Source organism: Euphorbia lathyris, chromosome 3 (genome assembly GCF_963576675.1).
Source record: "Euphorbia lathyris chromosome 3, ddEupLath1.1, whole genome shotgun sequence".
NCBI lineage: Eukaryota > Viridiplantae > Streptophyta > Magnoliopsida > Malpighiales > Euphorbiaceae > Euphorbia > Euphorbia lathyris.
In genome coordinates this window covers 23666115-23694000 of record NC_088912.1, presented here as the reverse complement: position 1 = coordinate 23694000, position 27886 = coordinate 23666115, and the positions used below count along the sequence as shown (strand labels likewise).

The 27886-nt window shown below is 35.4% G+C and overlaps 2 protein-coding genes across 2 annotated transcripts; one reads left to right on the top strand and one right to left on the bottom strand.

The window, feature by feature from the left end:
• The first annotated feature begins 18841 nt into the window (after positions 1-18841).
• On the top strand, positions 18842-20214 carry LOC136222574 (early nodulin-like protein 20). The gene is made up of 2 exons (XM_066010330.1): positions 18842-18989; positions 19848-20214. Exons 1-2 carry the CDS (start codon positions 18842-18844, stop codon positions 20207-20209), a joined length of 510 nt encoding a protein of 169 aa, XP_065866402.1. The 3' UTR covers positions 20210-20214.
• Positions 20215-21405: 1191 nt separating this feature from the next.
• On the bottom strand, positions 21406-27773 carry LOC136222213 (protein argonaute 4-like). Its single transcript, XM_066009768.1, has 23 exons — positions 27617-27773; positions 26247-26486; positions 25952-26157; positions 25638-25862; positions 25414-25550; positions 25242-25339; positions 25039-25136; positions 24774-24936; positions 24580-24696; positions 24394-24501; positions 24227-24289; positions 24040-24153; positions 23790-23955; positions 23587-23699; positions 23367-23504; positions 23133-23275; positions 22949-23014; positions 22683-22746; positions 22487-22598; positions 22341-22414; positions 22097-22191; positions 21976-22007; positions 21406-21869 (listed from the first exon to the last, which is right to left on the bottom strand). Exons 2-23 carry the CDS (start codon positions 26481-26483, stop codon positions 21694-21696), a joined length of 2745 nt encoding a protein of 914 aa, XP_065865840.1. The 5' UTR covers positions 26484-26486; positions 27617-27773; the 3' UTR covers positions 21406-21693.
• Positions 27774-27886: the final 113 nt, after the last annotated feature.

Here is a 27886-nt window from a genome sequence, read left to right as displayed (position 1 = left end):
TCATATTTGTACAAATATGCAGGAACTAAATCAGACTAAGGAACTAAAGAAAGGAAGCATAAACTTGCGAGTTGGAAATGGAGCAAGAGTTGCCGCTCTCGCAATTGGAGATTATGCTTTACCTTTGCCCTCTGGGCTTGTAATAGAATTAAGGAATTGTTTATACGTTCCTGAGATGTCTCGTAACATTATTTCTATTAGCCGTCTTGTTGACGACGGTTTTCATATTTCAATAAAGAACAATAGTTGCAATTTTTATAAAGATTCGATCTTTTATTTCTCAGGAATATCACAAAATGGGATTTATGTGTTAGATGATAAAACTCATGTTTTTGCAATTGATACCAAAAGACATAAGATAGATAATTCAACTTACTTGTGGCATTGTCGTTTAGGCCATATAAACAAGAGACGCATGCTAAAGCTACATTCAGATGGGCTTATAGATCCAATCGATTCCGAATCATTGGAAACATGCGAATCATGTTTAAAAGGTAAAATGACAAAGACACCCTTTAGCAATAAAGGTGAGCGTGTATCAGACACTCTAGGACTCATTCATTCAGATGTATGTGGTCCTATGTCAGTCCAAGCAAGAGGAGGATTCAGATACTTCATTAGCTTCATAGATGACCATACTCGATATGGCTATATCTACTTGATGAGGCACAAATCAGAAGCCTTTGACAAGTTCAAATGCTTCAAGAATGAAGTGGAAAATCAATTAGGAAAGAAAATAAAGACGCTTCGATCTGATCGAGGTGGCGAATATCTTTCTGATGATTTTCTGAATTATCTAACTGAATGTGGGATATGCTCACAATGGACACCTCCCTATACACCACAACACAATGGTGTATCCGAGAGGAGAAACCGTACCCTATTAGATATGGTACGATCCATGATGAGCATGGCCTTACTTCCAAAGACGTTCTGGGGCTATGCCTTAGAAACTGCCCTCTTCACCCTAAACCGAGTACCAACTAAATCCGCTAGTTCCACACCATATGAATTGTTCGTTGGTAGGAAACCCGTGTTCTCGTTTATGCGAGTATGGGGTTGTTCAGCGTATGTCAAACGCATTGCGTCCGACAAACTAGATTCTAAATCTGATAAATGTTTCTTCATTGGATATCCCATGGAAACTATAGGGTATTACTTCTCTCATTCAGATGATCAGAAAGTAATAGTATCCAAGCACGCAACCTTCTTAGAGAAAGAGTTTCTCGAAGAAACACAAAAGGGAAGCATGATTGAACTCGATGAAGTTCAAGAGGAAGAAACACCGATTGAAACAACAGAGGCGGTTGAGGTACCCGAAGAAGTCCCATTAGATGAGACTTCAGTGGCACCTATTCGTAGATCACAAAGAGTTCGTGAACTCCCAGTTAGATATGGTTTTCTAGTGGGAGATGATAAAGAGGTTCCCGTATTAGACGACGAACCCGAAAACTACGAAGAGGCTCTTACTAGTCCAGATTCTAAAGCATGACTTGAGGCCATGGATTCTGAAATGGATTCCATGTATACTAACCAAGTGTGGACTTTGGTTGATCCACCCGAAGGGATAATTCCCATTGGGTGCAGGTGGATCTTCAAAAAGAAGACTGACATGGATGGAAAGGTTAGCACCTACAAGGCTAGGTTGGTAGCGAAAGGATATCGTCAGAAGCAAGGTGTTGATTATGACGAAACCTTCTCTCCTGTTGCTATGTCCAAATCAATCAGAATCATGCTTGCAATTGCCGCTCATTTTGATTATGAGATCTGGCAAATGGATGTGAAAACAGCTTTCCTAAATGGAAATCTGCTTGAGGATGTATACATGATGCAGCCTGAAGGTTTCATATCAAAGGATGCAAATAAAGTTTGCAAACTTCAGAGATCCATTTATGGACTCAAGCAAGCATCTAGAAGCTGGAACAAGCGTTTTGACAAAACCATAAAACAATTTGGTTTCGAACAAAATTGCGAAGAAGCTTGCATTTACAAGAAAGCAAGTGGGAGCTCTATAGCATTTCTCATACTATATGTGGACGATATACTGTTAATGGGAAATGACATTGCTCTATTACAATCGGTGAAAGTATGGTTATCCGGTAACTTCTCAATGAAAGACCATGGTGAAGCAGCCTATATACTTGGTATAAAGATCTACAGGGATAGATCGCGTAGACTGCTTGGTCTTTCACAGGCTACATACATTGAAAAGGTGTTAAATCGGTTTAGCATGCTTGAATCAAAACGAGGTAACTTACCCATGGTACATGGAGTAAAGTTAAACAATCATCAATGTCCTAAAACTGATGATGACAAACGACGCATGGATGTAGTCCCGTACGCCAGCGCGATCGGTTCGATTATGTATGCTATGTTATGCACTAGACCTGACGTAGCGTTCGCGTTATCTGTAACGAGTCGTTACCAAGGGAATCCGGGAGACGAGCATTGGATTGCCGTCAAGAACATTCTTAAGTACTTGAGAAGGACTAAAGATATGTTCCTAGTGTACGGAGAAGGAGATCTGAAAATTGAAGGATTTTCAGACGCTAGTCATCTCACAGATGAGAATGATTTTAAATCCCAATCAGGATACCTGTTTATCTTGAATGGGGGCGCGGTCAGTTGGAAAATTTCCAAGCAGGGAAGCGTAGCTTTCTCTACGACCGAGTCAGAGTACATCGCTGCTGCGGAAGCAGCAAAGGAAGCAGTTTGGATTAGAAAGTTCATTACAGAACTAGGAGTGGTGCCTGACATTGTCAATCCCATTACTCTGTACTGTGATAACAATGGAGCCATTGCACAAGCAAAGGAACCACGGTCTCATAATGCATCCAAGCACTACCTAAAGCGATACGACATCATAAGAGAGATTGTGGCTAGAGGAGATGTGAGAATAGAAAGAGTACCTACAGAGGACAACGTTGCAGATCCGTTGACAAAGCCTTTAACCCAGAAAGTACATGATCGTCATTTAACTTCTACTGGGATAAGTTTTAGAAACAATTGGCTTTAGTCCAAGTGGGAGTATGTTGGGGTTTGGTGTCCTATAGTCAATTGTTGCAGGATACAAACTTAATGTAAATGAATTGTTCTTTATATCATTTGTTTTAACGAGATATATGTTTTATAACTATATAAAGGCAATCCCTTTTAAGCACTATATAAAGTCTAATAAAAGGAAATCCGTAAGTTTGTTTAAAGTGATTATAAAGTGTTCATACAAGCATGAAGTGAGACAAAACTTTATAATAAACTAATAAACTTAAAACCACCCCAAGTCAAGTGATATGTTTAGGATTGATATATCACTGTTGAGACTTGTATGTAACAATGTCTTCTGTCCGACAGAAAGCTGATCTCACAAGCTTCATATATATAGATATCTGGACAGTTACATAGATCCGATGAAACGTCGTTCATTAGGATTGGGGATCCGATTTGAGATAACAGGATGGGTAGATTCATCCTTGTCACCTGTTCATCTCATTGGTATTAATAGGTATAAGTAATCCTCAAACGCAAAGGAATGTTAATTGGTCATCCTGAATTACTGAATGTGAGACTTTGATCCTGTGGTCCCACGATCCTTAACAGAGATGACTCTGGGGTGTGAACTACAAAGGTTGGGTGTCACAGGAAGTAATGTCAGGGTAGTTATACATTGGATTGAGCATTTATCACTCCCGATTAATGGGAGATATATCCAAGGATCGCTTGTGGAAGACTCGACTCTAAATCCTTGCAAGGTGATAGCTTAAGAGTAGAAATACAGATTTCACTTAACCTATCTATTTGAGTTGACTCGGCCTGTACAAGTAAAACGAACGTCTCGCTATATGTGACTTGACATCACCCATAGTCATAAGATTCAGTTCAAGGATATAGTTGATAAAGGATCGAATTATACTGTAACTAATACGGAAGGGTTAACGACAGAATCAACATGTCTTCTTAACGGACTCTGGGGGAATGATTACAGACTTGCCTATAACATACTCAGTACATCATTCCGTTATGCAAGGATTAAATATAATTCTTGAAGAAATTAATTTAATAGTTGCATACGGCCAGAAGTAGTAAGAACCTAATGGATCACACATAAGACTTGGAACCAAAAGAGAGATGGATATGATTAATATATGGAAGCCCAGTTGAGCCCAGTAAGGCCCATTTATATAGAGGGGGCCGAAATTTATATATAGTAAATAAGGAATTATTTTAATTCCATTAATCCTAATTTAATTAGGTTTGTGAATTAAATTAATTAAGAGATAATTAACTTAGGAGTTTTAATTAGATTAATATACTCCTATTATTATCCAATTAGGTTATTTATTATTATCCTAAATGTATTTGATATATTATAAGATAATAATTAGGAATCCTATTCCGAATGGAATTCCTATTAAGTAACCTATTCCTATCTAACTAGGGTTTAGATACAAGTGACTATATATACCCCCTCCCTATGAGAATTTCGACCAAGCTAATCCCCTCCCCTTATTGTGATTTTCGAAACCTACATTAAGTAAGAGAGAGTGAATTCGCATCCCCTAGTTCGTGGACAAGAATTCATACGGCTTCCGTCAATTGATTAATCTCATCCATCTCTTTTTCTCTTTGATCTTGTGTTGGTTAATTAGAGGCAATCTAATTTGGTTGCATCTCATAAGGGTTGATTCCATCTTAACCTCACCGTGTTATACTTTGTGGTTGGAATCTCGGAGAAGATTTGTGGGCGCTTCTTTAACAACGGTAGATTTTTCATCGAAAGGAATTCCTTCTTATCCCTCTTTATATGAAATAACGATTAACGGATCCTATGGTTAAAAGGAAGTAGGCTAAAAATTTTATATTTCCGCTGCCATACCTTAGCCTTAATTTCCTTCACAACCTTCAATTTGTCTCACTAATATATACGAACTTATAAATGACCTCCCACTTTAGTGTATGGCCGGTTAAAATGACCGGTCAACGAAAAGTCAACTCGCCACATCATCAATTTTCATTCTAATCACCGTTGTTGACTCCGACTGCGACGGCAACCACTACAGCTACCAGAAGGAAACTATATACATTAGCTTCTGGATCGGCTGTTTCTGTAAATTTTGGCTGCTTAATCTTCAATGAGAGAGAAGACGGCGGAGGATCTCAGATTGAACATGAATTTGTTGATTATTTTTTAGATAAATTGAATTTGCCCCAAATTTTGTGATTAATAGATTATATTGTGATATTTAGGTAATCCTTTATTTGCCCAATGGTTGATGGCAGGTTATAAATATAGAGATACAAGTTCTTATGCAAAAATAACCTTTGGAGATCCATGTGCGTATAGCACCTGATGTCGTAAGTTCTGTGATTGAAGATTTTCATAATAGTAAAGGTGTTTAAGGGACACAAAAATTGAATTATCTTGTCTTCAAATACAGGTCATTGATTTTAGGGATGTTTCTTTTCATCTGTTCTTTGCAGTGGAGCAAAATCATCCATGGGATCCTAGTCTGATAATCTCTGATGAGAGAGAAGTTAGAGAGAGAAGTGGAAAATAGAGAGAAAGGATCTGTAAATAATAAATAATGGAGAGAGAAAAGGATTTAGGAAGAACACAATGAAGGGTATTTTAGTAATTGAACTTTGGTGGGTTCCACTTTTATTAATGATTAGAATGGAAATTAATGATGTGGCGAGTTGACTTTTCATTGACCGGTCATTTTAACCGGCCATACACCAAAGTGGGAGGTCATCTATAAGTTCGTACATATTAGTGAGACAAATTGAAGGTTGTACACCAAAGTGTGAAATAGGGCAAAGGTTGTACACCATTGGTGAAATTTACCCACCAAACAACATGTCATGATCTTAAAACAAAAATTTTGAAGAATTAAAGTTTTTTAGAATATCATCAATTCTGTAAATTTTTTATTTTGATGTCACCAACGGTCATTTTGAGATGTTGGTTGAAATTTAGTAGACATAATGTTAGAAACTATAAAGTTGAGTGATTTTTATGTTATTTTTAAAGTTTAGTGGCCTTACCGTCGGAGTGGTGCTTACATATGCCTAGTGTATTTCTTTGGGCAACTGCTTGTCATCTGAAACGGGTATGGAGTCATTCACATTAGGTAGTATCAAAGTGAGATTGTTAATATTGATGGTGGCTTCAATGCTCGAGATTAGGCGTTGGCTCATAATGAAGTTGTTAGCTAGTGGGATGTCACCACAAAATTGTCTTAAACTTCTACCCACTTGGCTTCTTATTTGAAGATGACTGACATCGATATAATCCCAATCACCAGTGTTTCTATATCAATAAGGCATACTAAAGAGACAGTTTCTTCCAATAACCTTTTTTTATTCAACTTCATCCCTAAAAATGTGGTCCAACACATAATGTTTATCGACCTTCCTGTATTAACGAGGATTCGCATGATGTTGAAGTTGTTTATCGATAGTGAGACCACTAAGCCTTCATTATGTCTCTAGGGCTGGGTGTACCAATAGAGATTCTCCAAATAGACCTTTCATTTTCTTCCTTTGTTCAAGATTCTTCTCGAAATCTATTGAACTTTCTCGGATGATTTGGGTTTCCCTTTGGTATTGAGCTTATTTTGGATCATCTTATGTAGGGGTTTGTTCCCTTTAATGGTATATATTTTCTTGAATATGGGCCTCTTAACTTTGATGGAATGTATTTTCTAACTTGTTATGATGTTTACATCAGTTAGACCAATTCTAGCTATTGTGTCAAGTTTAGACCTAAAGCTATATCATATCAATGTTAAGACTGTTTTTCTTAATGAAGAATTGGAGGAGAAATCTACATAGAACAACCTATGGGTTTCATCAAATAAAGAGGCGAACAAAAAGTTTTCAAATTGAATAACTCAATCTATATAGTCTTCTAGACAGTGGTAAATTCAGTTTCATAATAAGATGGTATCAAATGACTTCAATCTAAATGAAGAAGACCAATGTGTCTATATTGAACACTCCAGAAGGAAATTTGTCATCTTGTCATTATATGTTGATGACATCCTTATAGTAGGAAACAAGATTGGATATGTGAACCCAAATCAAAGCTTGGCTCAACTCAAGTTTTGAAAGGAAAGACATTGATAAAGCAATGCATATTCTTGGATTAAGATTTCAAGAGACCGTTCAAAGAAATTGTTGGCTTGATCGATTCAATATAAAATTTCAAACCTATTGAAAGCCTTGAAGGAAAATAGGCAAACGTTTGGCAGCGAAAATATAAAATTTTTACCTATTTCCTTTTCCCAAGATCTGTTATCGTTATTTCATATAAGGAGGGATTGAATATAAATACCTTTATGACGATCAATCTACCGTTACAAAGTGCCCATAACTTCAAAAGAGATGGAAACTGTCTACCAATCTTTCCCTACCCGAACAGACCTTCCAGACCTCCGAACGACAATCCCAACGGTGGAAACGTGGAGGAATATGTCTAGAAACTCCTGTCCAAAAATCGCGACGATCCGACGGTTCAATCTCCGGGAATCCGCGAAATCGTGAACTAACCTGATGTAGGAGAAGCAAAACGAATTTCTCCTTTTGTATGTCTTTTCTACATTCATGAACATAACAAAACATATAAGTAAACGATTAGAACTCAACCAAGTAATAGCAATCAAGATAGATTGCCTCTAATTAATCAACACAAGATCAAGGAGAAAAAGGAAGAGATGAAATCAATTGATTCGGAAGCAATCGGTGGAATTCCGTCCTCTACTATAGTGGTCGAAATTCTCAGTCTGCGGGAGAGACTAGGGTTAGCCGAAATTTTCTAATAGGAGGGGTATAAATAACCTCTTGTATCTAAACCCTAGTTAGATAGAATTAGGTTACTTAATAAGAGTTATAATTGGAATAATACTCTTGTTATTATTATCTATAATTATATCTAAATATAAAGATAATAATAACTTATTGATAAGATAATAATAGAAGCAATTTAATCTCATTAAACCTCCTAACTTATTTATCCTATAATTAATTTAATTCGCAGTCACAATCTAATTATAATTGTTGCAAAATTAAATTAATTCCTTTATGTTTTATCTACATAAAATCGCCCCCCTCCCCCCCCCCCCCCTTGTGTTACTGGGCCTTGGTGGACTCAGTTGGACTTCCATCAATTAATTAATATCTGTTTCTCTTTTGGGCTCCAAGTCTTATGTGTGACCCATTAGGTTCTTATTGCTTCTAGCCGTATACAACTATTAAATTAATTCCTTAGAATTATATTTAATCTTTGCATAACGGAATGAGTACGCGAACTGTGATTGGCAGATCCGAAACATTCCCCCATATCTATAAGAAGACAGGTTGATTCCGTCGTTGACCTTTCCGTATTAGTTACAGTATAATTCGATCCTTCATCAACTACATCCTTGAACAGAATCTTATGACTATGGGCAATGTCAAGTCATATATAGCGATACGTTCGTTTTACTTGTATAGGCCGAGTTAACTCCAATTAGATAGGTTAAGTGAAATCTGCATTTCAAGTCTTAAGCTATCACCTTGCAAGGATTTAGAGTTAAGTCTTCCACAAGCGATCCTTGGACGTATCTCCCATTTATCAGGAGTGACAAATGCTCAATCCAATGTATAACTATCCTGCAATTACTTCCTGTGATACCCAACGTATGCCGTTCACACCCCAGAATCATCTCTGTTATGGATCACCTTACAACAGGATCAAAGCATCACATTCCATAATCCAGAATCACTAATTAACATTCCTTTGAGTCTTAGGATTACTTATACCTATTAATACCAATGAGATGAATAGGTGACAAGGATAAATCTACCCATCCTGTTGTCTCAAGTCGGGTCCCCAATCCTAATGAACCCCTTTCATTGGATCCATGTAACTGTCCAGATATCTGCATATCTGAAGCTTGTCAGATCAGCTCTCTGTCTCGACAGAAGACATTGTTACATGTAAGTCTCAACAGTGATATGTCAATCCCTTATTCAAAACATATTACTTGACTTGGGGTGGTTTTAAGTTTATTAGTTTATTATAATGTTTCGTCTCACTTCATGCTTGTATGAACACTTTATAATCACTTTAAATAAACTTAGGGATTTCCTTTTATTAGACTTGTTTAGTTCTTTAAAGGAGGTTGCCTTCATACAGTTATAAAACCATATCTTATTAAAACAAATGACATAAAGAACAATTCATTTATATTAGGTTTATATCCTGGAACAATTGTCTATAGGACACTAAACCCCAACATACTCCCACTTGGACTAAAGCCAATTGTTTCCAAAAACATTCCCAAAAGCGTTCGCATGACCACCGTGAACCTTTTGGGGTAAGGCATTCTTTAAATGGATCTATAAGTTTGTCCTTTTATGGGCACTCCGTTTTGATTCTCACATCTACTCTTGTTGTTATCTCTCGATAGAGATAGTAACGACTGAGGTAGTGTTTGGATGTATTATGAGACTGCGTGTCCTTGGCAAGAGCAACAGCTCTATTGTTAATCTCATTAACAATGTTAGGTACCCCACCTAGTTCATTAATGAACTACCTTTCCAAACTTCCTATCAGCTGCTTCCAAAGCTGCTACATACTCTGATTTTGACCTTTGGCTCAGTTACGGTTTCCTGCTTGGAACTATTCCAACTAACCGTACCTCTTTCAGAATAAACTTGTATTCTGTGAAATCATCTTCATCTGTTTGATGACTTATATCCGAAAGTCTCCAACTTTCAATTTATCATCTCCATATATACTTGGAACATGTCCATAGTTTATCTTAAGTACTTAAGATTGTCCTTGACAACAATCCAGTGATCATCACTTGGATTGACCTATAATCGACTTTGTCATGCTAAAGTAACAATGATGTTAGGTCTAGTGCAAAAACGCTTTGAGCACTTTGTCAATGCATTTAGATTGGGAGGGGTCAAACAACCTTTTAATCTTAGATCTTTAATCTTAAAGATGTAAGCTGCTTCTCCTAAGTCTATTATGGAGAATTTTATCCGATAACCAAAATTTTCACCAATTGCAGTGTAGCTATGTCGTTCCCATTAGTAGAATATCATCGAAATATCATACTAAGTAAATGACCAAGCTCCCACTAGTTTACATGTAAAGGTTCATATGAGCTCCCACTAGTTTACATGTATAAGTTTGCAAGAGTCTCCTCATAAGCTGCAGGTTCATCGTCTAATACTTGAACCTCTTCGTTGTCTCCCACTAGAAATCCAAATCTCTTTGGGATTTCATCGGCTCCCACTAGAAATCCAAAATCTCTTAGGGATTTTGATGAACTTGACCAGACCTATGAGTTAGTAATGTCACCAGTGTCTCATCTTGTGAGACAGATTCGTGTTCCACCATCGCTTCCGCTATTTCAGCCTATCCTTCCTTTTGAACCTCATCAAGTTCAATTACGCTTTCTATCTGTGCTTCTAGAAGAAACTCTTTCTCTAGAAGTATAGCGTCTTTGGATACTGTTACTTTCGATCATCTGGATGATAGAAGTAATATCCTACTTTTGTTTCGGATATCCAATGAAGAAGTATTTGTTAGATTTAGAATCTAACTTATCTGATGTTATGTGTTTAGCATATGCTGACCACCCCTAAACTCTCATAAAAGAGAAACTGGGTTTCTTTTTCCATGAACAATTCAAATGGAATAGAACTGGCGGATTTTGTGGATACTCGGTCTAAGGTACATAAGGCGGTTTCCAAGGTGTAGCCCTAGAACATCTTTGGAAGAGAGGTTATGCTCATCATGGATTGTACTATATCTAAAAGAGTACAATTTCTCCTTTCAGATACATCGTGGTGTATACGGAGGAGTCCATATTGTTAATGAATCCATATTCATTTAAATAATTCAGGAAAACATTTGAAAAATATTCTCTGCCTCGATCTAATCGAAATAGTCTTTCTTGTTTGAATCATTTGAACTTTCTCAAAATCTTCTGACTTATGCTTCATCAAGAAGATGTATCAATATCTGGTATGATCATCTTATGAAACTAATGAAGTGACTGAACATTTCTCTTTGCTTGTGTTGACATATGACTAACTACATCTGAATGTACTAGTCCTAGACTGTCTGATACACATTCTCCTTTATTGCTAAAGGGTGTCTTTGTCATCTTTGCCTTTAAACAAGACTTACATGTGTCCATTGATTCAAAAATCAACTGAGTTTATAAGCTCATTCTTGATGAAGCTTGAACATGTGTTTTTCATTTATATGGCCTAGGTGACATTCCCACAAGTAGGTTGAATTATCTATCTTTTAATTCCAAATGTAAAAACACCATCCTGACCCGTCTTCTAGAGAGAGTCTAAGTACTTCTTACAGTTCTTCTTCCATTTCCTTACCATGTTGGTGGCATTCCCTACTTGCTTTTATTGACTTGGGTTCTTTAGAATTGGGAAATTTCCCTTTTCTCTTGTGAGATCCCTCAATACCAAGTGCTGACATCACTTTCTTAAGATTTGGGCTCAACTGACTTGAGCATATTCAAGAGCTCTTCTATAGAGGTCTTTGAGTTTATTCATGATGAGCTTATGAATAAATCTGCAAAACTAAGTCAACACTTAATTCAAATCTAATACTAGAAAGTTTCGGTGATATAGTCAATCGTCTTGACACAAAGTACCATAGCTGCAAGTGTGATACATCCTGTACGTTCGTCATCTGATTGGTGCTTCCAGCAAACATCAATCCTTTTGGCAGGAGCATCATCTACTAGGGCATTGGGCATCGGCATGTCCAATCTTTTCGAACTTCAAAACAATTTTGAGTTTGCCGAAGTAGTCGGTGAATTTTGAACTATTCAATTTGTTATCGGTTAAAATATTATGTAGATCCATTTTAGATATGATGATTCAGAGTATTTACTTTAACTTGAGAGTGAGATAGAGTGAACGTACGTTATTCATTTGCTTTAAAATCTATCAATCTAAAATTATAGGTCTTTTAATTCATTTTAAATTGCTCCCACTATTTTGCCAAATTAATAGCCCTCCATATTAATTCAAAGAATTTCACAAATCTTTTAGTGAGCTAGGATCCTAACTCCTGAGATTTCACCTTGAGTTTGCTCAACAAGCTAGTCTCATTTGTTAGGTAGATTCATGTAATCAATCACATCTTTAATGTGATTCCTAGGTTATTGGGTTACTAACCACATTAGTAACTAATATGCTATTCATATTAATCTCAACCATATTGCCCATTAGTTTATGATAACATGAGTTTGCTCATCCAATTATCATAATCTAATTTAAGTATTACCCCATATTCATGAAAGAACGATTTTCGATAATTCAGGTGTTACCATAAGACCCCGAGCTTGAGTTTGCTCAACAACCCAAAGGCCCCCAGTACTGCCGGCTGAATTATAATATTAGGGAGGGGCAACCGATTTTAATAACTTGCTTATTTACTTAACTTTTAATTGTGAGGGATTTTTATTTTAAGTCTCATAATCTTACTTAGTCTTGATTTGCTTTAGCATACATCAGACATATACATTGGTGTTATGGACATATTATCTAAATTATTCCGTCGAGCTAGAGACGGAATAAAGGGTCAAACCTAGGGAAATACTAACTATTACATATTTCTCTTTAGGTCCTCCGTCTTCTCCATGGCGCCTTGAAATTACATATTAATTTCTATACTACTAAAGAAAACTTCAATTAACTTGAAGGGAATTAGATGAGAGGAGAAATTACAATAGATAGTAGATAGGCAGGACTCGCAGGCCCTATTTCAAAAATACCAAGAGACTAAATAGAGGGTCCAAATATGTCCATAACTCCAAACATACATAGACTCAATTAAATAAATTTAATTGGTTGATTACATAAAATACTTATGTAATATTTAGGTTAATCACATTAACTCATCAAATTAACTTTCATCCAATTTTAATTCTATCAGTTTCGTATCTTCTATATTAACCTATTAGATTAATACAACTATACAAAACTTTATTAATTATTTGTGTTCAATTATTTTACCAAGATTATTTAACGTGTTTAATTCAACCGTATCAAATACAAATAATTAAACTTTATAAAATCAATTCCAGAACACAAAACTTTTAAGACGAGAGATTATACATCATTGTGTTAATCATTTTACCAAAACCGTTTAAAGTGATTAACTAATATATCAAGTATATTTACGGTTTGCAAAATCAAATTAAAACACATACCATTACCATATCCTTTTATTAATTATAACGATTAACAAATTTATATGGGCTGATTCGTTGTTTCTAAATTTTAATTTTGTATCAATGAAATAGTTTATCTAATTAACCGTATTAAAACATCTTAATTAGACAACTGAATTCAATCTATACAATTTAAAATAGACAACAATTAAATCATGTGGATCAATTAATTCTATATATATTTTAATTTTAGTTTTCTGAAAAACCAAAACAATTAAAAAATCAAAACAAAAAATACACATTACGAGGACGAAGACTGGTTCGTCACCGTTGCGGATCATATCTGCTACGTTGGACGGCATTGCTGCCAAAACGGCAGCAATAGCCGTCCAACCATTAAGAGTTGGAGTCCAACTCTGATATATGTAATTCGCATTATGTGCGAATTACATATATCCATTTTTTTTAAAACTTTATTTAATTTTCAAATCAAATAAATATCAAAACTTTTGATAGATTCTGTTTTATATAAACTAAAACTCTATTTTAAATCAAAACTCTTTTAATTAAAAACTTAAATTTTAATTTCGAATATATATATATATATATATAAAACTCAGTTTATATTTATATAATCTTTTCAAATATATATTTAATTAATCGATTCTAACCGTTTCGTTTAAATCATTAATAAAATCAAAATTTTCAATGATTAATCGAATTAACTCTTTTAACGATTCAAACGGTTAAACCCTTAATCCACAAAATATGTATATCTTAATCTCATCTTAACTATTTATCTTTAGATTAATTAACCGAATCAAATTGATTAATTAACCTAACAATAAATCTATTCAATCTGATTGAAACCCCTTTTATTTTCATATATGAAATAACGGATTTAACGCAGTCTCTGATACCACTGAAGGAAAATAGGCAAACGTTTGGCAGCGGAAATATAAAATTTTTACCTATTTCCTTTTCCCAAGATCCGTTAATCGTTATTTCATATAAGTAGGGATTGAACATAAATACCTTTATGACGATCAATCTACCGTTGCAAACGAAGTGCCCACAACTTCAAAAGAGATGGAAACTGTCTACCAATCTGTTCCTACCCGAACAGACCTTCCAGACCTCCGAACGACAATCCCAACGGTGGAAACGTGGAAGAATATGTCTAGAAGCTCCTGTCCAAAAATCGCGACGATCCGACGGTTCAATCTCCGGGAATCCGCGAAATCGTGAACTGACCTGATGTAGGAGAAGCAAAACGAATTTCTCTTTTTGTATGTCTTTTCTACATTCATGAACATAACAAAACATATAAGTAAACGATTAGAACTCAACCAAGTAATAGCAATCAAGATAGATTGCCTCTAATTAATCAACACAAGATCAAGGAGAAAAATGAAGAGATGAAATCAATTGATTCGGATGCAATCGGTGGAATTCCGTCCTCTACTGTAGTGGTCGAAATTCTCAGTCTGCGGGAGAGACTAGGGTTAGCCGAAATTTGCTAATAGGAGGGGTATAAATAACCTCTTGTATCTAAACCCTAGTTAGATAGAATTAGGTTACTTAATAAGAGTTATATTTGGAATAATACTCTTGTTATTATTATCTATAATTATATCTAAATATAAAGATAATAATAACTTATTGATAAGATAATAATAGAAGCAATTTAATCTCATTAAACCTCCTAACTTATTTATCCTATAATTAATTTAATTCGCAATCATAATCTAATTATAATTGTTGCAAAATTAAATTAATTCCTTTATGTTTTATCTACATAAAATCCCCCCCCCCCCCCCTTTATGTTACTGGGCCTTGGTGGACTCAGTTGGACTTCCATCAATTAATTAATATCTGTTTCTCTTTTGGGCTCCAAGTCTTATGTGTGACCCATTAGGTTCTTATTGCTTCTAGCCGTATACAATTATTAAATTAATTCCTTAGAATTATATTTAATCTTTGCATAACGGAATGAGTACGCGAACTGTGATTGGCAGATCCGAAACATTCCCCCATAGCTATAAGAAGGCAGGTTGATTCCGTCGTTGACCTTTCCGTATTAGTTACAGTATAATTCGATCCTTCATCAACTACATCCTTGAACAGAATCTTATGACTATGGGCAATGTCAAGTCATATATAGCGAGACGTTCGTTTTACTTGTACAGGCCGAGTTAACTCCAATTAGATAGGTTAAGTGAAATCTGCATTTCAAGTCTTAAGCTATCACCTTGCAAGGATTTAAAGTTAAGTCTTCCACAAGTGATCCTTGGACGTATCTCCCATTTATCAGGAGTGACAAATGCTCAATCCAATGTATAACTATCCTGCAATTACTTCCTGTGATACCCAACATCTGCCGTTCACACCCCAGAGTCATCTCTGTTATGGATCGTGTTACAACAGGATCAAAGCATCACATTCCATAATCCAGAATCACTAATTAACATTCATTTGAGTCTTAGGATTACTTATACCTATTAATACCAATGAGATGAACATGTGACAAGGATAAATCTACCCATCCTGTTGTCTCAAGTCGGGTCCCCAATCCTAATGAACCCCTTTCATTGGATCCATGTAACTGTCCAGATATCTGCATATCTGAAGCTTGTGAGATCAGCTCTCTATCTCGACAGAATACATTGTTACATGCAAGTCTCAACAGTGATATGTCAATCCCTTATTCAAAACATATTACTTGACTTGGGTGGTTTTAAGTTTATTAGTTTATTATAATGTTTCGTCTCACTTCATGCTTGTATGAACACTTTATAATCACTTTAAATAAACTTAGGGATTTCCTTTTATTAGACTTGTTTAGTTCTTTAAAGGAGGTTGCCTTCATACAGTTATAAAACCATATCTTATTAAAACAAATGACTTAAACAACAATTCATTTATATTAGGTTTATATCCTGGAACAATTGTCTATAGGACACTAAACCCCAACAAGCCTAATGTCAAAGGACAACATCCTTAATACATAAATGTGTTCCTAAACACAACAAAATATAGAACATATGAAATGTGTTCCCTATGTCAGTGAAGTCGATAATCTGATGCGCACTATATTATGCACAAAGATCTGATATCTGTCACGTCATTGGGATGGTGAATAGATATCGGTCCAATCTAGGACAAGCACATTGGATGGATGTTAAGAGAATATTGAGATGTCTCAAACAATTGCGGGTTATTGTTTATGCTATCAAGGTAACGATCTCATGATCAGAGGATGCACAGGTGATGATTGGGCAAGAGACTTGGACGAGAGGAAGTCCATGTGTTCTTTCTCGGAAATGGTGTTATATCATGAAGTAGCAAGAAACTAACATGTGTAGCCTTATCCATTATGAAATCTGAGTATGTGTCGTACTAGTCTACATTTCAAGAGGAAGTATGGCAGGAAAAATTCATGAATCGTCTAAACATCACTACCTCTAATGTTCTTGTAGTCATAAGAAATGATAGTCAATTTGATATTGCTTTTGCTATAGAACTAAGATTCCATAGAAACACAAAGCACATAGACATTAAGTACCGGTTTGTTAGAGAATCAATTGCACGTAAAGAAATTAGTGTGACGTTTGTGTCCACTCATGATATGGTTGCAAATCCCCTTAGTAAACTTGCTCAAAGAGTTGTTTATGTTAAACATTTTAGATCTCATGGTTTACGTAGGATCTAAGAAAACTTCATTTCATGTATTTTGTGAACATTATTATTCAATAAAGATTTGGAATTTCTTCAATACATAAGTGCGAATGTTATTTATTGATATTTTTTTGTTATATATAATTATGCATGTTAGACAAAAAAAAAAAAGTAGCTCACTCATACGAGTGTTTATCCTTAATTTGTTAAGTGATGAAAATTTAAGGATGAAGTTGTTTTTTAACAACCCGAAAACTTGTTCAATAACAGAAGTCGTCTTGCATAAATTATGGAAGTAGTTTCATTGAAGAGCAAGATAATAAATATACATGCTACAAAGCATTTGTATATAAAGATTATGAGTAATCTGAATGACAAGTTAAAGATAACTTGAAGTCTTTTGTCGTTAATAGCCGAAAGTAGTATTTAGTTGTAGAAGACTAGAGTTAGATGTTTAGGCGCATATGAACCAATACTTTCATATGGTGTTTGTGAGTGATATGCTCTTCTTTTAAAGAAAGGGTTGAACACGATAACATATGTTTTCATACTATGAGTGTTTTGTGACCATAAGATGGAAAGTATATTATCTTAACTTTTCCCAGTGTAAGACTTACATCATGAAACTATGGTTTCTTGATTTTCTTTATTCTTAGGACCTTTAAATTATTGTGGAAGTATAATCTAATGTGAATATTTTGGAAGAATCGTCTGAAGGTTGATATGATAATGTCGATAACATAATAGGTCCAATCTGAAAACAATACCCACAACTAGAAGGTACCTAAATGGAATGTGAAAGCCCATACACGTCTCGAAACAATGGGTCGGGTCTAAGAACATTTTAGCCTTATCACCTTAACCAAGAGCCTATAAATACCATCAAATGGCAATTAAGGGATTTGTTCTCTCTCTACTCCCTTTTTATTATTATACTAACTTGACCGTTTGAGTGTATTCAGAGAGTCGTCCCCGACATAAAGTGTAAGAACTCAATAGGTAATCGCCGAGATTATCAATACCTCATTATTAATTTGTAACAAAAGAAAATAGTCCATAATGTATTTTTTTTATTACTACATCAGAATTTGTACCAACAAATTAACTTATTATATATTGGAACTATAGAGTGGCGAATACATGAATGGAGGGCCTAATTTTACATATGCAGACGTATTTTTTTCTGCGTAAATATAATTGTTATCATTTAAGTGGTTCATAACTAATTTTTCTGTACTATTGTAAAACTTTTCAAAATTAAGGTAGATTTGGATTACAAAAATAAAATTGGATCTCTTGAACAAACTTAGAGAAATTTATCTCCTATTATATATTAATCAAGTTAGGTTTTGTAAGTAAATACAAACTCAATAAGCTAATCAATCATCACAACCTTAATTTATCGGAAACAGTGAGACTGAAACCATCCATAACTGGGGTGATTTCAGCGGCCGGAAAGCCCTGGCCCCTCCAGGCCCTATGCTAAAATATTAAATAAGAAGTCTCAACACAAAAATATTTAGTATAATAAAAGTAAAATACAGCACATTAAAACTTTATACTTAAAAAAAGAGTGAATTGGGCATTCCAGCTGCATGCAAAGCACTTGTACGAATAAACCTGCAAAGCATGATATAGTATAGTTGAAGCAGAAGGACCAAAGATGAATTCTTTTCATGTTAATTTTATTCTTTTAAGGACTAAATTGAAGAATAACATTTTTACTAGTCAAAAATATCTTCAAAATCACCCAATTGCTCATGAAATTCTGGTGATAAAGTTCACATCTTGACCCCCCAAAAAAATATTTATTATGTGATATTCATGCTTATTAAATTGGCCAAGTTTGGAAAGCATGATTAAACCTTTTAAATTAGAGATTTTAAATCACAATTAAAGATTAGGGGAGAAAAATGGAGATTTGGAGAAGTAGAATTAATGTTGTGATTTGTTCAATAATGGTGTTGATTATAGTACTGATCACTAGTGTTGATTGCAGAGATCCAGTTCTTCATAAGGTTGGTGGAGGAAAATATACATGGAATGAAAGTTGCAATTTCACTGATTGGGCTAGCCACGAACATTTCTATGTTGGAGATTGGCTATGTAAGTTTCATTTTCTTCTAATTTTACCCTTTTTCGAAGAATTTCGTTAGTTAATCCGTCGAAAATTAACGATCGGAACAATATTTATCAGTAATTTTTGTTGGTATCTACTTGAAATTCAAATAGAGTGAAAAAAAACGTTAACGGTCTATTTTGATGATGGATTTGATAGAGTTAATAAGAAAATGCTAGTTTTTAAAAAAAGATTATTAGAGTACGGGTTTATATCGGTTAAAATTTATACCATTTAGAGGATCGGGTGTTGCGAATGGTTTTTAAAGTAATTTTTGTCGGTATTCAATAGAAAAAAAAAGATATATTGAGCTAAAATAAACAATAACTTTTGTTTTGAAGAAAAATTTATTATAGTGATAAGAGTTTATAAGAAAATGCTAGTTTTCAAAAAAAGATTATTAGAGTACGGGTTATATCGGTTAAAATCTATACCATTTCTGACAATGTGAATCGGGTGTTGGGAATGGTTTTAAAAGTAATTTTCGTCCGTATACACTAGAAAGAAATATATATATATTAAGTTAAAATAAACAATAACCTTGGGAAAAAAGTTTATTATAGAGATAAGAGTTTATATCGGTTAAAATTTAAATCATTTTTTTTCTAATTAACGCTCCAAATATAATAAAGGCCATCCAACTATCGTTAGGAGTATTTTTAGTCGAATTAAGGGTCAAAAAAATCCTTAAAAAATTGGGCAGTTTTAATCAATTTAGTTAAAATCGAATTTAAGGTATCAACCGGTCAAAATTTACCAAAATCGAACCCTAAATTCATTTTTTTACCCTTAACCCTTGATTATTAGCATGATAATTAAAGTAATGTTGTGTTTTGTTTGTGTAGATTTTGGATTTAATAAGACCAAATACAATGTTTTGGAAGTGAACAAGACAAGCTATGAGAAGTGCAATGAGAAAGATTTCATAGCAAACATAACAAGAGGTGGAAGAGATGTGTTCAATTTGACAGAAGTAAAACCATATTATTTTCTTAGTGGTTTTGGGTATTGTTTAAAGGGTATGAAAGTTTCAATTTTTGTTCAAAATGCACCACCTGAATTTGATCATCATCTTCCTCAAAACACCACCACTTTGCCACCACTTCAGATCAATCATGCCTCTGCTCCTCCACCACTGTTTTTCCCTATCTTCTGCTCTTCCATTTTCACTATTCTTACTTTCTTTACTTCAACTTGTATTAGTTAATTATGTTGCACGGGAACGGAAAACGTTATTTCTACAACATAACTTTTATATTGTAGTCTTTCATGAAGAGGTGTTTCGGTGCAACGTAGCATATATAGATAGATAGATAGATGTGTTAGGTTTTCTCATATTGTAGTTTGAAGTTCGGCTTATTATTAATGGATAAATTTTTACCTATTTCAAATAAGTGATTACAATTAAAATGATACTATGCACTTGCAGAATGATTAAATTTAAGAATATTGACTTATAGTAAAAAAAAATCCATACAAATCAAAGTGTCATATTATGTGATGCGCAACTTATTCTGCAACTTGGAAACCCAAGGGGTAAGAATTACTCGACTTTTCTCCGGATTAAGAGTGTCATTAAACGGTCACAAAGCGTGCCCAATCAACCGACTCTACTCAAAACATTAAATATATTTATGCATACACCTAATAACACGTTACATCGATATGTATGGGTGGTGGCTGATCGGCGTCAATCGGCCACGTCAACCTCTCGTGGTAGCCGATCGGCCACAGATGGGTAGTCTCCATTCCTCGAACTTCAGTCTCGAGCTCTAGTGACTCTTCTATCCCGATGAGGCTTGAGACTCCTAAAGACCCTTTGCTTGTCCCTTCACTTGCTCACCTCGTGTCTACTCCCGCTGGAGCGTTTAACAGGGTAAAGGCAGCAAAAAAGTATGTGGATACGATCACTCTAGACGATCATGTACCGGTGGTGCTATCCCAGAAGACTCAACCTTCGAATTTGCATGCAAAAATTTCCCAAACGACTAACCCTGAGCATCTAGACACATGGTATTGGTCCAAAAATGACCCCTAAGCATGTTTCTACCCTTGGTACCAGCGTGCAACGTCCCAAAACCAGAGTTTAAGCAAAAATATCATAAATTGATTGTTACAGATGCAATGGTGTTTGGTTATAATCTATAAAAATTAGGGTTTTTATAAGTAGAATCTTAATTGGCCAGTAGTTAATTTACAAATAGTTTTGATTTGTTTATTTAGGGTACCATTTGGTTAGGATTATCTATTAAGTTGTACAACTTGATTTTGATTTGTTTATAATTTATTTAGGTTATCTTTAGTTTAGTTTGTTTACAGTTAATTTGAATAAATGCATCCGTCCGTGAGTATAGACTCCATTTCTCACTGTATTGACTAATTATAAAAATAGCACTCTTGATCTTTTGAAACAAAATACCACCACAAAGGTAATACTTTCATCAATATTTGCATTAAAAAGCTGAAAAAGATCCACTACAACCACTTGCAACATTCATAGATACTACATAAACTAAACTGTATCAGGTGGATCCTACTGTAATTACAAAACAGTCATAAATATTCCAAAACGCTGAGAGTCATAATAACCTAACATTCATCAAAAAAACAAGTTACAAACTCCTGCTCTACTCCGAAGTAGCACCGAAATCCACAAAACCATGTACAGAGGCATCATCATATTGTACCATCTCAGCAAAAGAACATAGAGCTAGAAACAGCATCAGCCAATTTAGGCAGCTGAGGGACAGGAACAACCCCCGGTGCAGTCACGCCGCCATGGCTTGAAGATGTCTCTGAAGCGTCTTCAAATTTCATGAACTGGGTCATCTGTGTGGCCGCCAGGTGAGCATAGCAGACAGGAGCAACTGCATATACACAAAAATATACTGAATTTAGCAAATTGATCCAACAATTCTAACATCAAATTGTTAAGAAACATTTATATGCAAGTATTAAGGAGTATGTATTTACCTACAGAAATGGCAGTTGTGCTCCTTTGATACCTGTAATTATGACCAGAAATATAAACAACTCCCGTATATTCAAATTTTAATCATCGGAAATAATAACACCTAATTACGGATTTACTCACACATATGACAGAGCATGCACAAGCTCCTGAAGGTCATCTGCTGTAAAGCCAACCTGATCTAGTAAAACATGGTAGTGTGTGGGCCTAGTTGTCCCCTGAGTTGCCAAGGAAAAAAATGTAAGCTTTACAAAAGAACACTAAACGAGCATACCAGACATCTCAGCCACATTTGATTCGCAATCATTGGCAATCACAAACAATATCAATACAAACAAAATTGAAAACAATACAAAGCAACACTCACAATCATTCCGGCATGTGCACAAAGATAAAAGTCATTGTTCCTTGGGTGGCAGACTTTGTTGTCAATGATAGTACCTACAGAAGAAGAATACAACAATCATAACCAATATTCTAGTTGAAATTATTTACAAGTATCTAGAGGCTAACCAGGTGGAACGTTTTCGGGCGCTCCAGGCTGAAAGAATTTCGTATGATGATTCTTCTGAGCAACTATCACCACAAACTTAGGGTTCCATTTATCATCGAGGAACTTGCATGCCTGAAAAAAATATTAATGAAGTTTCACAAACTACATAATGGAAGAAAACAAATTGTCATGGAAGTAAACTGAAGGCAATCAAACCTCAATAATTTGGTCCAGTTCAACATTCAAAACTTGAGTGAATTGAGATTCACTGACGCCATCCCTATAACAGAAAGTAAAATAATCAAGACAGAAAAAGTAAAAACATCCAAGAAAAAAAAAAAAAAACTAAAACCAGACCAAATATTCCATAAACTCAAGACTTCATTTATCTGCCATAAGAATTTTATGTCCTCTATTTGAATATTATATCAAAAAACAAAGCATTAAATGTGAACATCCACCATCTATGTGATAGAAAATACCTGAAAATGATGATCTGGTCAGGTTTTCTTTTTCCTGAACTAGTGTAGAAGTCCAGCAGAAGTTCCCTAGAAAAAGAATAGAACATTCATTCATCATGAGCAGAAATTCTCTAAATAAGTCACACAAAAATCAGTCTTGTAAAGCATAAAACAAATGTCAGCCATCACAATAACTAGATTCCACCTCATCATCCCATCATCCTTCATCGTCCCATCAGCTTCAGGCACTGGCTTGTAGAGAGAGTCAATCATTTCCACCTTTGGGGACTGTGTGCGCACAGATGCCCTGTATCTGGAAATCAATGGCCATTGCCTGGAGCTGACTACCTACAAATTGAAAAAATTATAATGGGAGGAATCAGAAAAGAAGAACACCGAGCATATAGGAATACAACAAAAAATTGTAACAATAATATACCGCAGCAATTGATGGAACATCAGAATGACCAGGTGAGCCGTGGGACACATCCATCCCAATGATGATAGTGGGAACCTTGGATATGAGGGGAATTGAAGGAGCATGTTCAACTGCTAGCATGGAATTTAAACCACCAAGCTGAAATTTTTCCAATAAAGGATCAATAGTTAAGTCACTGAAGATGTGGAGTAAGGGGATACGAAAAGACACTATATCTCACTTTTGCATTGATCTTGAGTAGGACATTCGTTATGTACTGATCATTCACCCGTGAGGGTGCAATGCATTGTGTGACAATCCCAAAATCTGCCAAATTCTTTTTCTTCCATGGTCCTTGAATAATTAAAAGGACTTTAGTAATAAGCCACTCCAAGAGAATGAGAATAAAAATAAAATAAAAATGACAAAGGTATTGAGAACAACCATATATGTCAGAGTTTTTCTTATCAGCAAGTATACAGAGGAGAAACTTTGGCACCCCAGGGAGCCTTGACATCAGTTCATCAAACATTTTTTCAACTCTAACAGTAGGTGGGGCTCGCTTGAATTGTGGATTCTCCTCGAGTATTTCAACAGGTTTTTCTATAGACTACATAACACAAAACAAAAGAGAATTCCATTTCAGTGAACTGTTTGCAAATATTATTAATTAATGCAATTCGAGTTAACTTACAATTCCTTTCATGTTTCCACACTTCTGCAGAGTCTCAACAAGACCTCTAATATCACATCGTGCAGAAAAGTTCACAACAGCCCATCGCTCTACCTTGCATGGATCCACAAGTTTCTGTACAGAAAATCAATGATGGTGTTAAAAAGGAAATCAAAATTATGATCATAAAAAAAGGAGAAACTGGTACCTTGTTATTGAAATTCCAGCGACCATTCCGAGGGAAGAAATCTTCTCCATTACCTACTTTCAGCTATTACAAAAGAAGAATTGGTGAATTCTTGAAGCAACACCTCTATATCACACTGGAATCAAATGACTAAATAAACATAAACCAAAGCAATCTTAGAGGAATACTTTTGGAGCTGCCAAGACACGGCCTTCAACTTGAGCAAAGTTACTTTGGATAGCAATACCACACGACTTTAGCATGGGCTCGGCAGCATAGTTGCTTCTTTTCAGAGCCTGGAAAAAATTTCATGAATGAGAACCAGCCTAAGGAAAAGTCTATGATACAAACAGAAGGCATCTGAAGCTACTCACATTTGTTAAAGTAGCCATTCTTTCTTGTGGCTTTTGCCTGGATTTCTCCACCAAAGAAGCCCTTTGAAAGTTGTTGAGTGCTTTCGTGTACCGTTGCAAGGACACCAAGGAACAAAGCTGGAAAGAGGGGGAAAAATTAGCAACATAAACACCAAAGGTCAAACATACACGGACAAATTACTTTAATTGCCAACCTCAATGGGAATGAAAGTAGGACGCTTCGGTTTCCCAACATTAATGCAAGGAAGGTCAGCAGAATAGCGCAATTCTATGCGTCTAGTATTGGTAAAATAATGATGAACAGTTACTTCAGTCATCTCCCATTCTCCATTATCACCCTTTTGCCTCAATTCAAACCTACAGAAACAATGACATGCATATTAACAGCAATAACAACTTCTTGAGATGCACATAGATTAACCTAAAAAACCTAAAAGAACCAAAAGAAACTTTGCATACAATTGCTCATTGCATGGGCGGTCTGAGAGACCGGTTATTTTATACTCTTGGTTGCCGGGCTCAACCCTAATCCTCAGATTTTTCAAAGTCCGCTTTGCCTGTCAAGAAAGAGTAATATAATTCAAAGAACCAAAAGAGTACAACATTTTCAAAGAACCAAAGGCAGTAAATACGCCAGTAGCAGTACAAGGAAAGCTAATTACCTTATTCCAATCAATTGAAAAGGGGTCTGAGACTTTCTGGTTGGAAATAAGAAAATCAACAACAGGACCGGGCTGAACAATCATGGTTGTGGAAACATCTGGAAAGGAAGGAAACAAGTGAAAAACAACTCCAAGAAAACTCAAATATGGAGCAACAGTGAAGAAATCTTACCGATATTCAGAGACAGACCACCCTGAGTGGTCCGAAAGCTCGAATGGAATCCTCTACAACCGAGGACACCACCTCCAACATCAGTGAAATTTTTTGGATCGTTGTGGAAGAAATTCTGCCGAACCAGGAGGCAGCCCCTGTGGTAGACAATTTGCATTAGAAATGACGCAGCATTATAACCTCATAGATCAAAAAGAAATGAAATTGTAAAAGGTTTCATTTACTGTTTAGAAGCATGCTGACGCAAGATAATATCCAGCACCCTTATCGCTTCCTGAGATTTCTCTGATTCCTGCCCACGTAAAGCACTTGCAATGGCTTGCATGGGAATTTCTCTTGCAAAACTTAACTCCACTTTGAAAGTTTTGGAATTATACGGACGTCGCACTCTCTTTCTATCAGCATCATTCGGACTACCATGGCCATTAGGGCTTCCATTTCCATTATTTCTAGCACATAAAAAAATGATTGTAAGGAGCCAGAAAAACAAAACATAATTGCATGAACTTGTTTAAAACTCCAATCGGTAGCCACCCACCTGTTAGAAGTGACCTCGTCTAGTACAACAGTAAACTCCTGTTTCTTCGAAGAAAGGGCACCAATAGTGAACAGACTCTTCTCTCCATCATAAGCAAATTGCTTCCCGTTTAAGAAAGAATCATATGTATCTTGCAGTCGATCTATTACTTTTCTTCCAATACCCTTACCCTCCACAGGTCTACCATCTTCATAAGAAAGTGAAACCTGTTCCAGCAAACCGAGAGTTAAATAATAATATGAAATCAGTAAAGATAACAGCAAAAGAATAATTAAGAGGGAAATCGGAAACATACACTGTACAGGGAGAAATTCCCGTCCAGATTGGTCACATTGACCTTGAAATGATTCGTTAGGAGAGGTATTTTTTGGCCCTTAGTAGCAAGGCCACGCCTTGCTATTGGAAGCCTAACCACCTTGTCCTTCACTGGTTCAGACTCTGCTCGCAATGGAACAACATCTGGTGGAACAACTGGTGGAGGAGGTGGCAAGGATTCGGGTGCACTGTTACCATTTGGTTCAGGTGCATCCATTTCCTAAGAAGAAAAAAAAAATGATAAACACATGAGGCTGAAGATAGAAAAATGGCAAAATTAAGAAATACCATATTACAGTAAAAGAAAAATATCAGACAACATACTATCAAAACAATCCATTTCAAATCTAAAAAACTAAGCAAATGGGAATTAAAGCTTCTGAAAAACAACTTAAAAAGAACATACATGTGGATAGCTAAAAAATTCCTGCAAGTGTTTAACTCACAAAATGATTTGTACCATTTTAACAACTAATAAAGAGAAAGTAACAATCGTTATAGACTCCTGCAGACAAAGCAAAGCACACTAAACTAAGCATACTGAGATCCGGCAAGATGTGAAGAATGCTTAAAAAGTGAACTGAACAAGGGTATAAAAACCAACCGAACATTTTAAATAGCATAAAATGCTAAAAATCTTTTCCAAACAGCACTTTCTTCAAGTGAATTCAAACAAAACATGGGAGTCAAAGTATCGGGCTGAATTTAAAATGACAAAACCCACTCCACACAAACCCTAAGAAAATCAAATACAAAACTGCAAAGAGAAAATTGTTAAAAACCCACATGCAACTAAAAACACTACCTCCCTGTAAAAACCCACATGCAATACCATCATTAAAACATCCTCAACTAAATAGTAGAGAAAATTGATCTGAAATTAGCAGCGCTGGGTTACTCGTAATTCTTTGCAAGTAGATACATTAATATGTTAATAAGCATAGGTCAACAACATTATACACCTTTTTTGAAGTATAAAAAATAAAAAAATGTATAATAAAAACAAGACACAAAAGTTCCATCACAGAGCCGCAAATCCATCAAACCAAGACGAATAGTATCCTCAAACATCAAACAAAAGGCATGGAGGCTACCCTCCAAAAAAACCCAAATAAAAAAAAACAGAGAAAACCCAAACTCTTTATTTTCTTTAAGAAAGGCAATTCTTCAAAAAAACCCAGAAAACACCAAAATCAGGCAAAAGCTCATCCTGCATTGCAGATTGTCATACAGATAAAAAAAAAATTGAACACAATCAAGTATAGACTCAACCAAATACTGGAAAACCAGGTAAACTGAGCTCAAAACTTCGGGGAAGAAAATCAAAGGAAGCTGGAAAGAGTCACTTACAGAGAAACTGAGGAGGAGAAAACGAAAGCAGAAACCCTAGAAAATCAAACCCTGATGAGAGAAAGAGAGAAAATAGTGACACTGAAAAGCGTGAGTTCATCAGCTCATAAATATATACGAGGCCCGGTGCCCTTTTCTCTCTCAGATTCATGTACTACAGCACTCTTACCATATTAATCCTGTATTCAAACATCGCAACGGTTCATCATTTTGATATTATTTGATGTATCGTTTCAACGGCTGTGATGAATCTAGGAATTTGAATCTTTT

Bases quoted from the DNA above. Each gene is read 5' to 3' on its own strand.
- LOC136222574 (XM_066010330.1), top strand. From the start codon at position 18,842: ATGGTGTTGATTATAGTACTGATCACTAGTGTTGATTGCAGAGATCCA. The intron at 18,990-19,847 runs GTAAGTTTCATT...TTGTTTGTGTAG, and splicing joins CTATGTTGGAGATTGGCTAT to ATTTTGGATTTAATAAGACC.
- LOC136222213 (XM_066009768.1), bottom strand. From the start codon at position 26,483: ATGGATGCACCTGAACCAAATGGTAACAGTGCACCCGAATCCTTGCCA. The intron at 25,340-25,413 runs GTAAGATTTCTT...CTTCCTTTCCAG, and splicing joins TGGTCTGTCTCTGAATATCG to ATGTTTCCACAACCATGATT. The intron at 22,415-22,486 runs GTTAGCCTCTAG...CTTCTTCTGTAG, and splicing joins GCCCGAAAACGTTCCACCTG to GTACTATCATTGACAACAAA.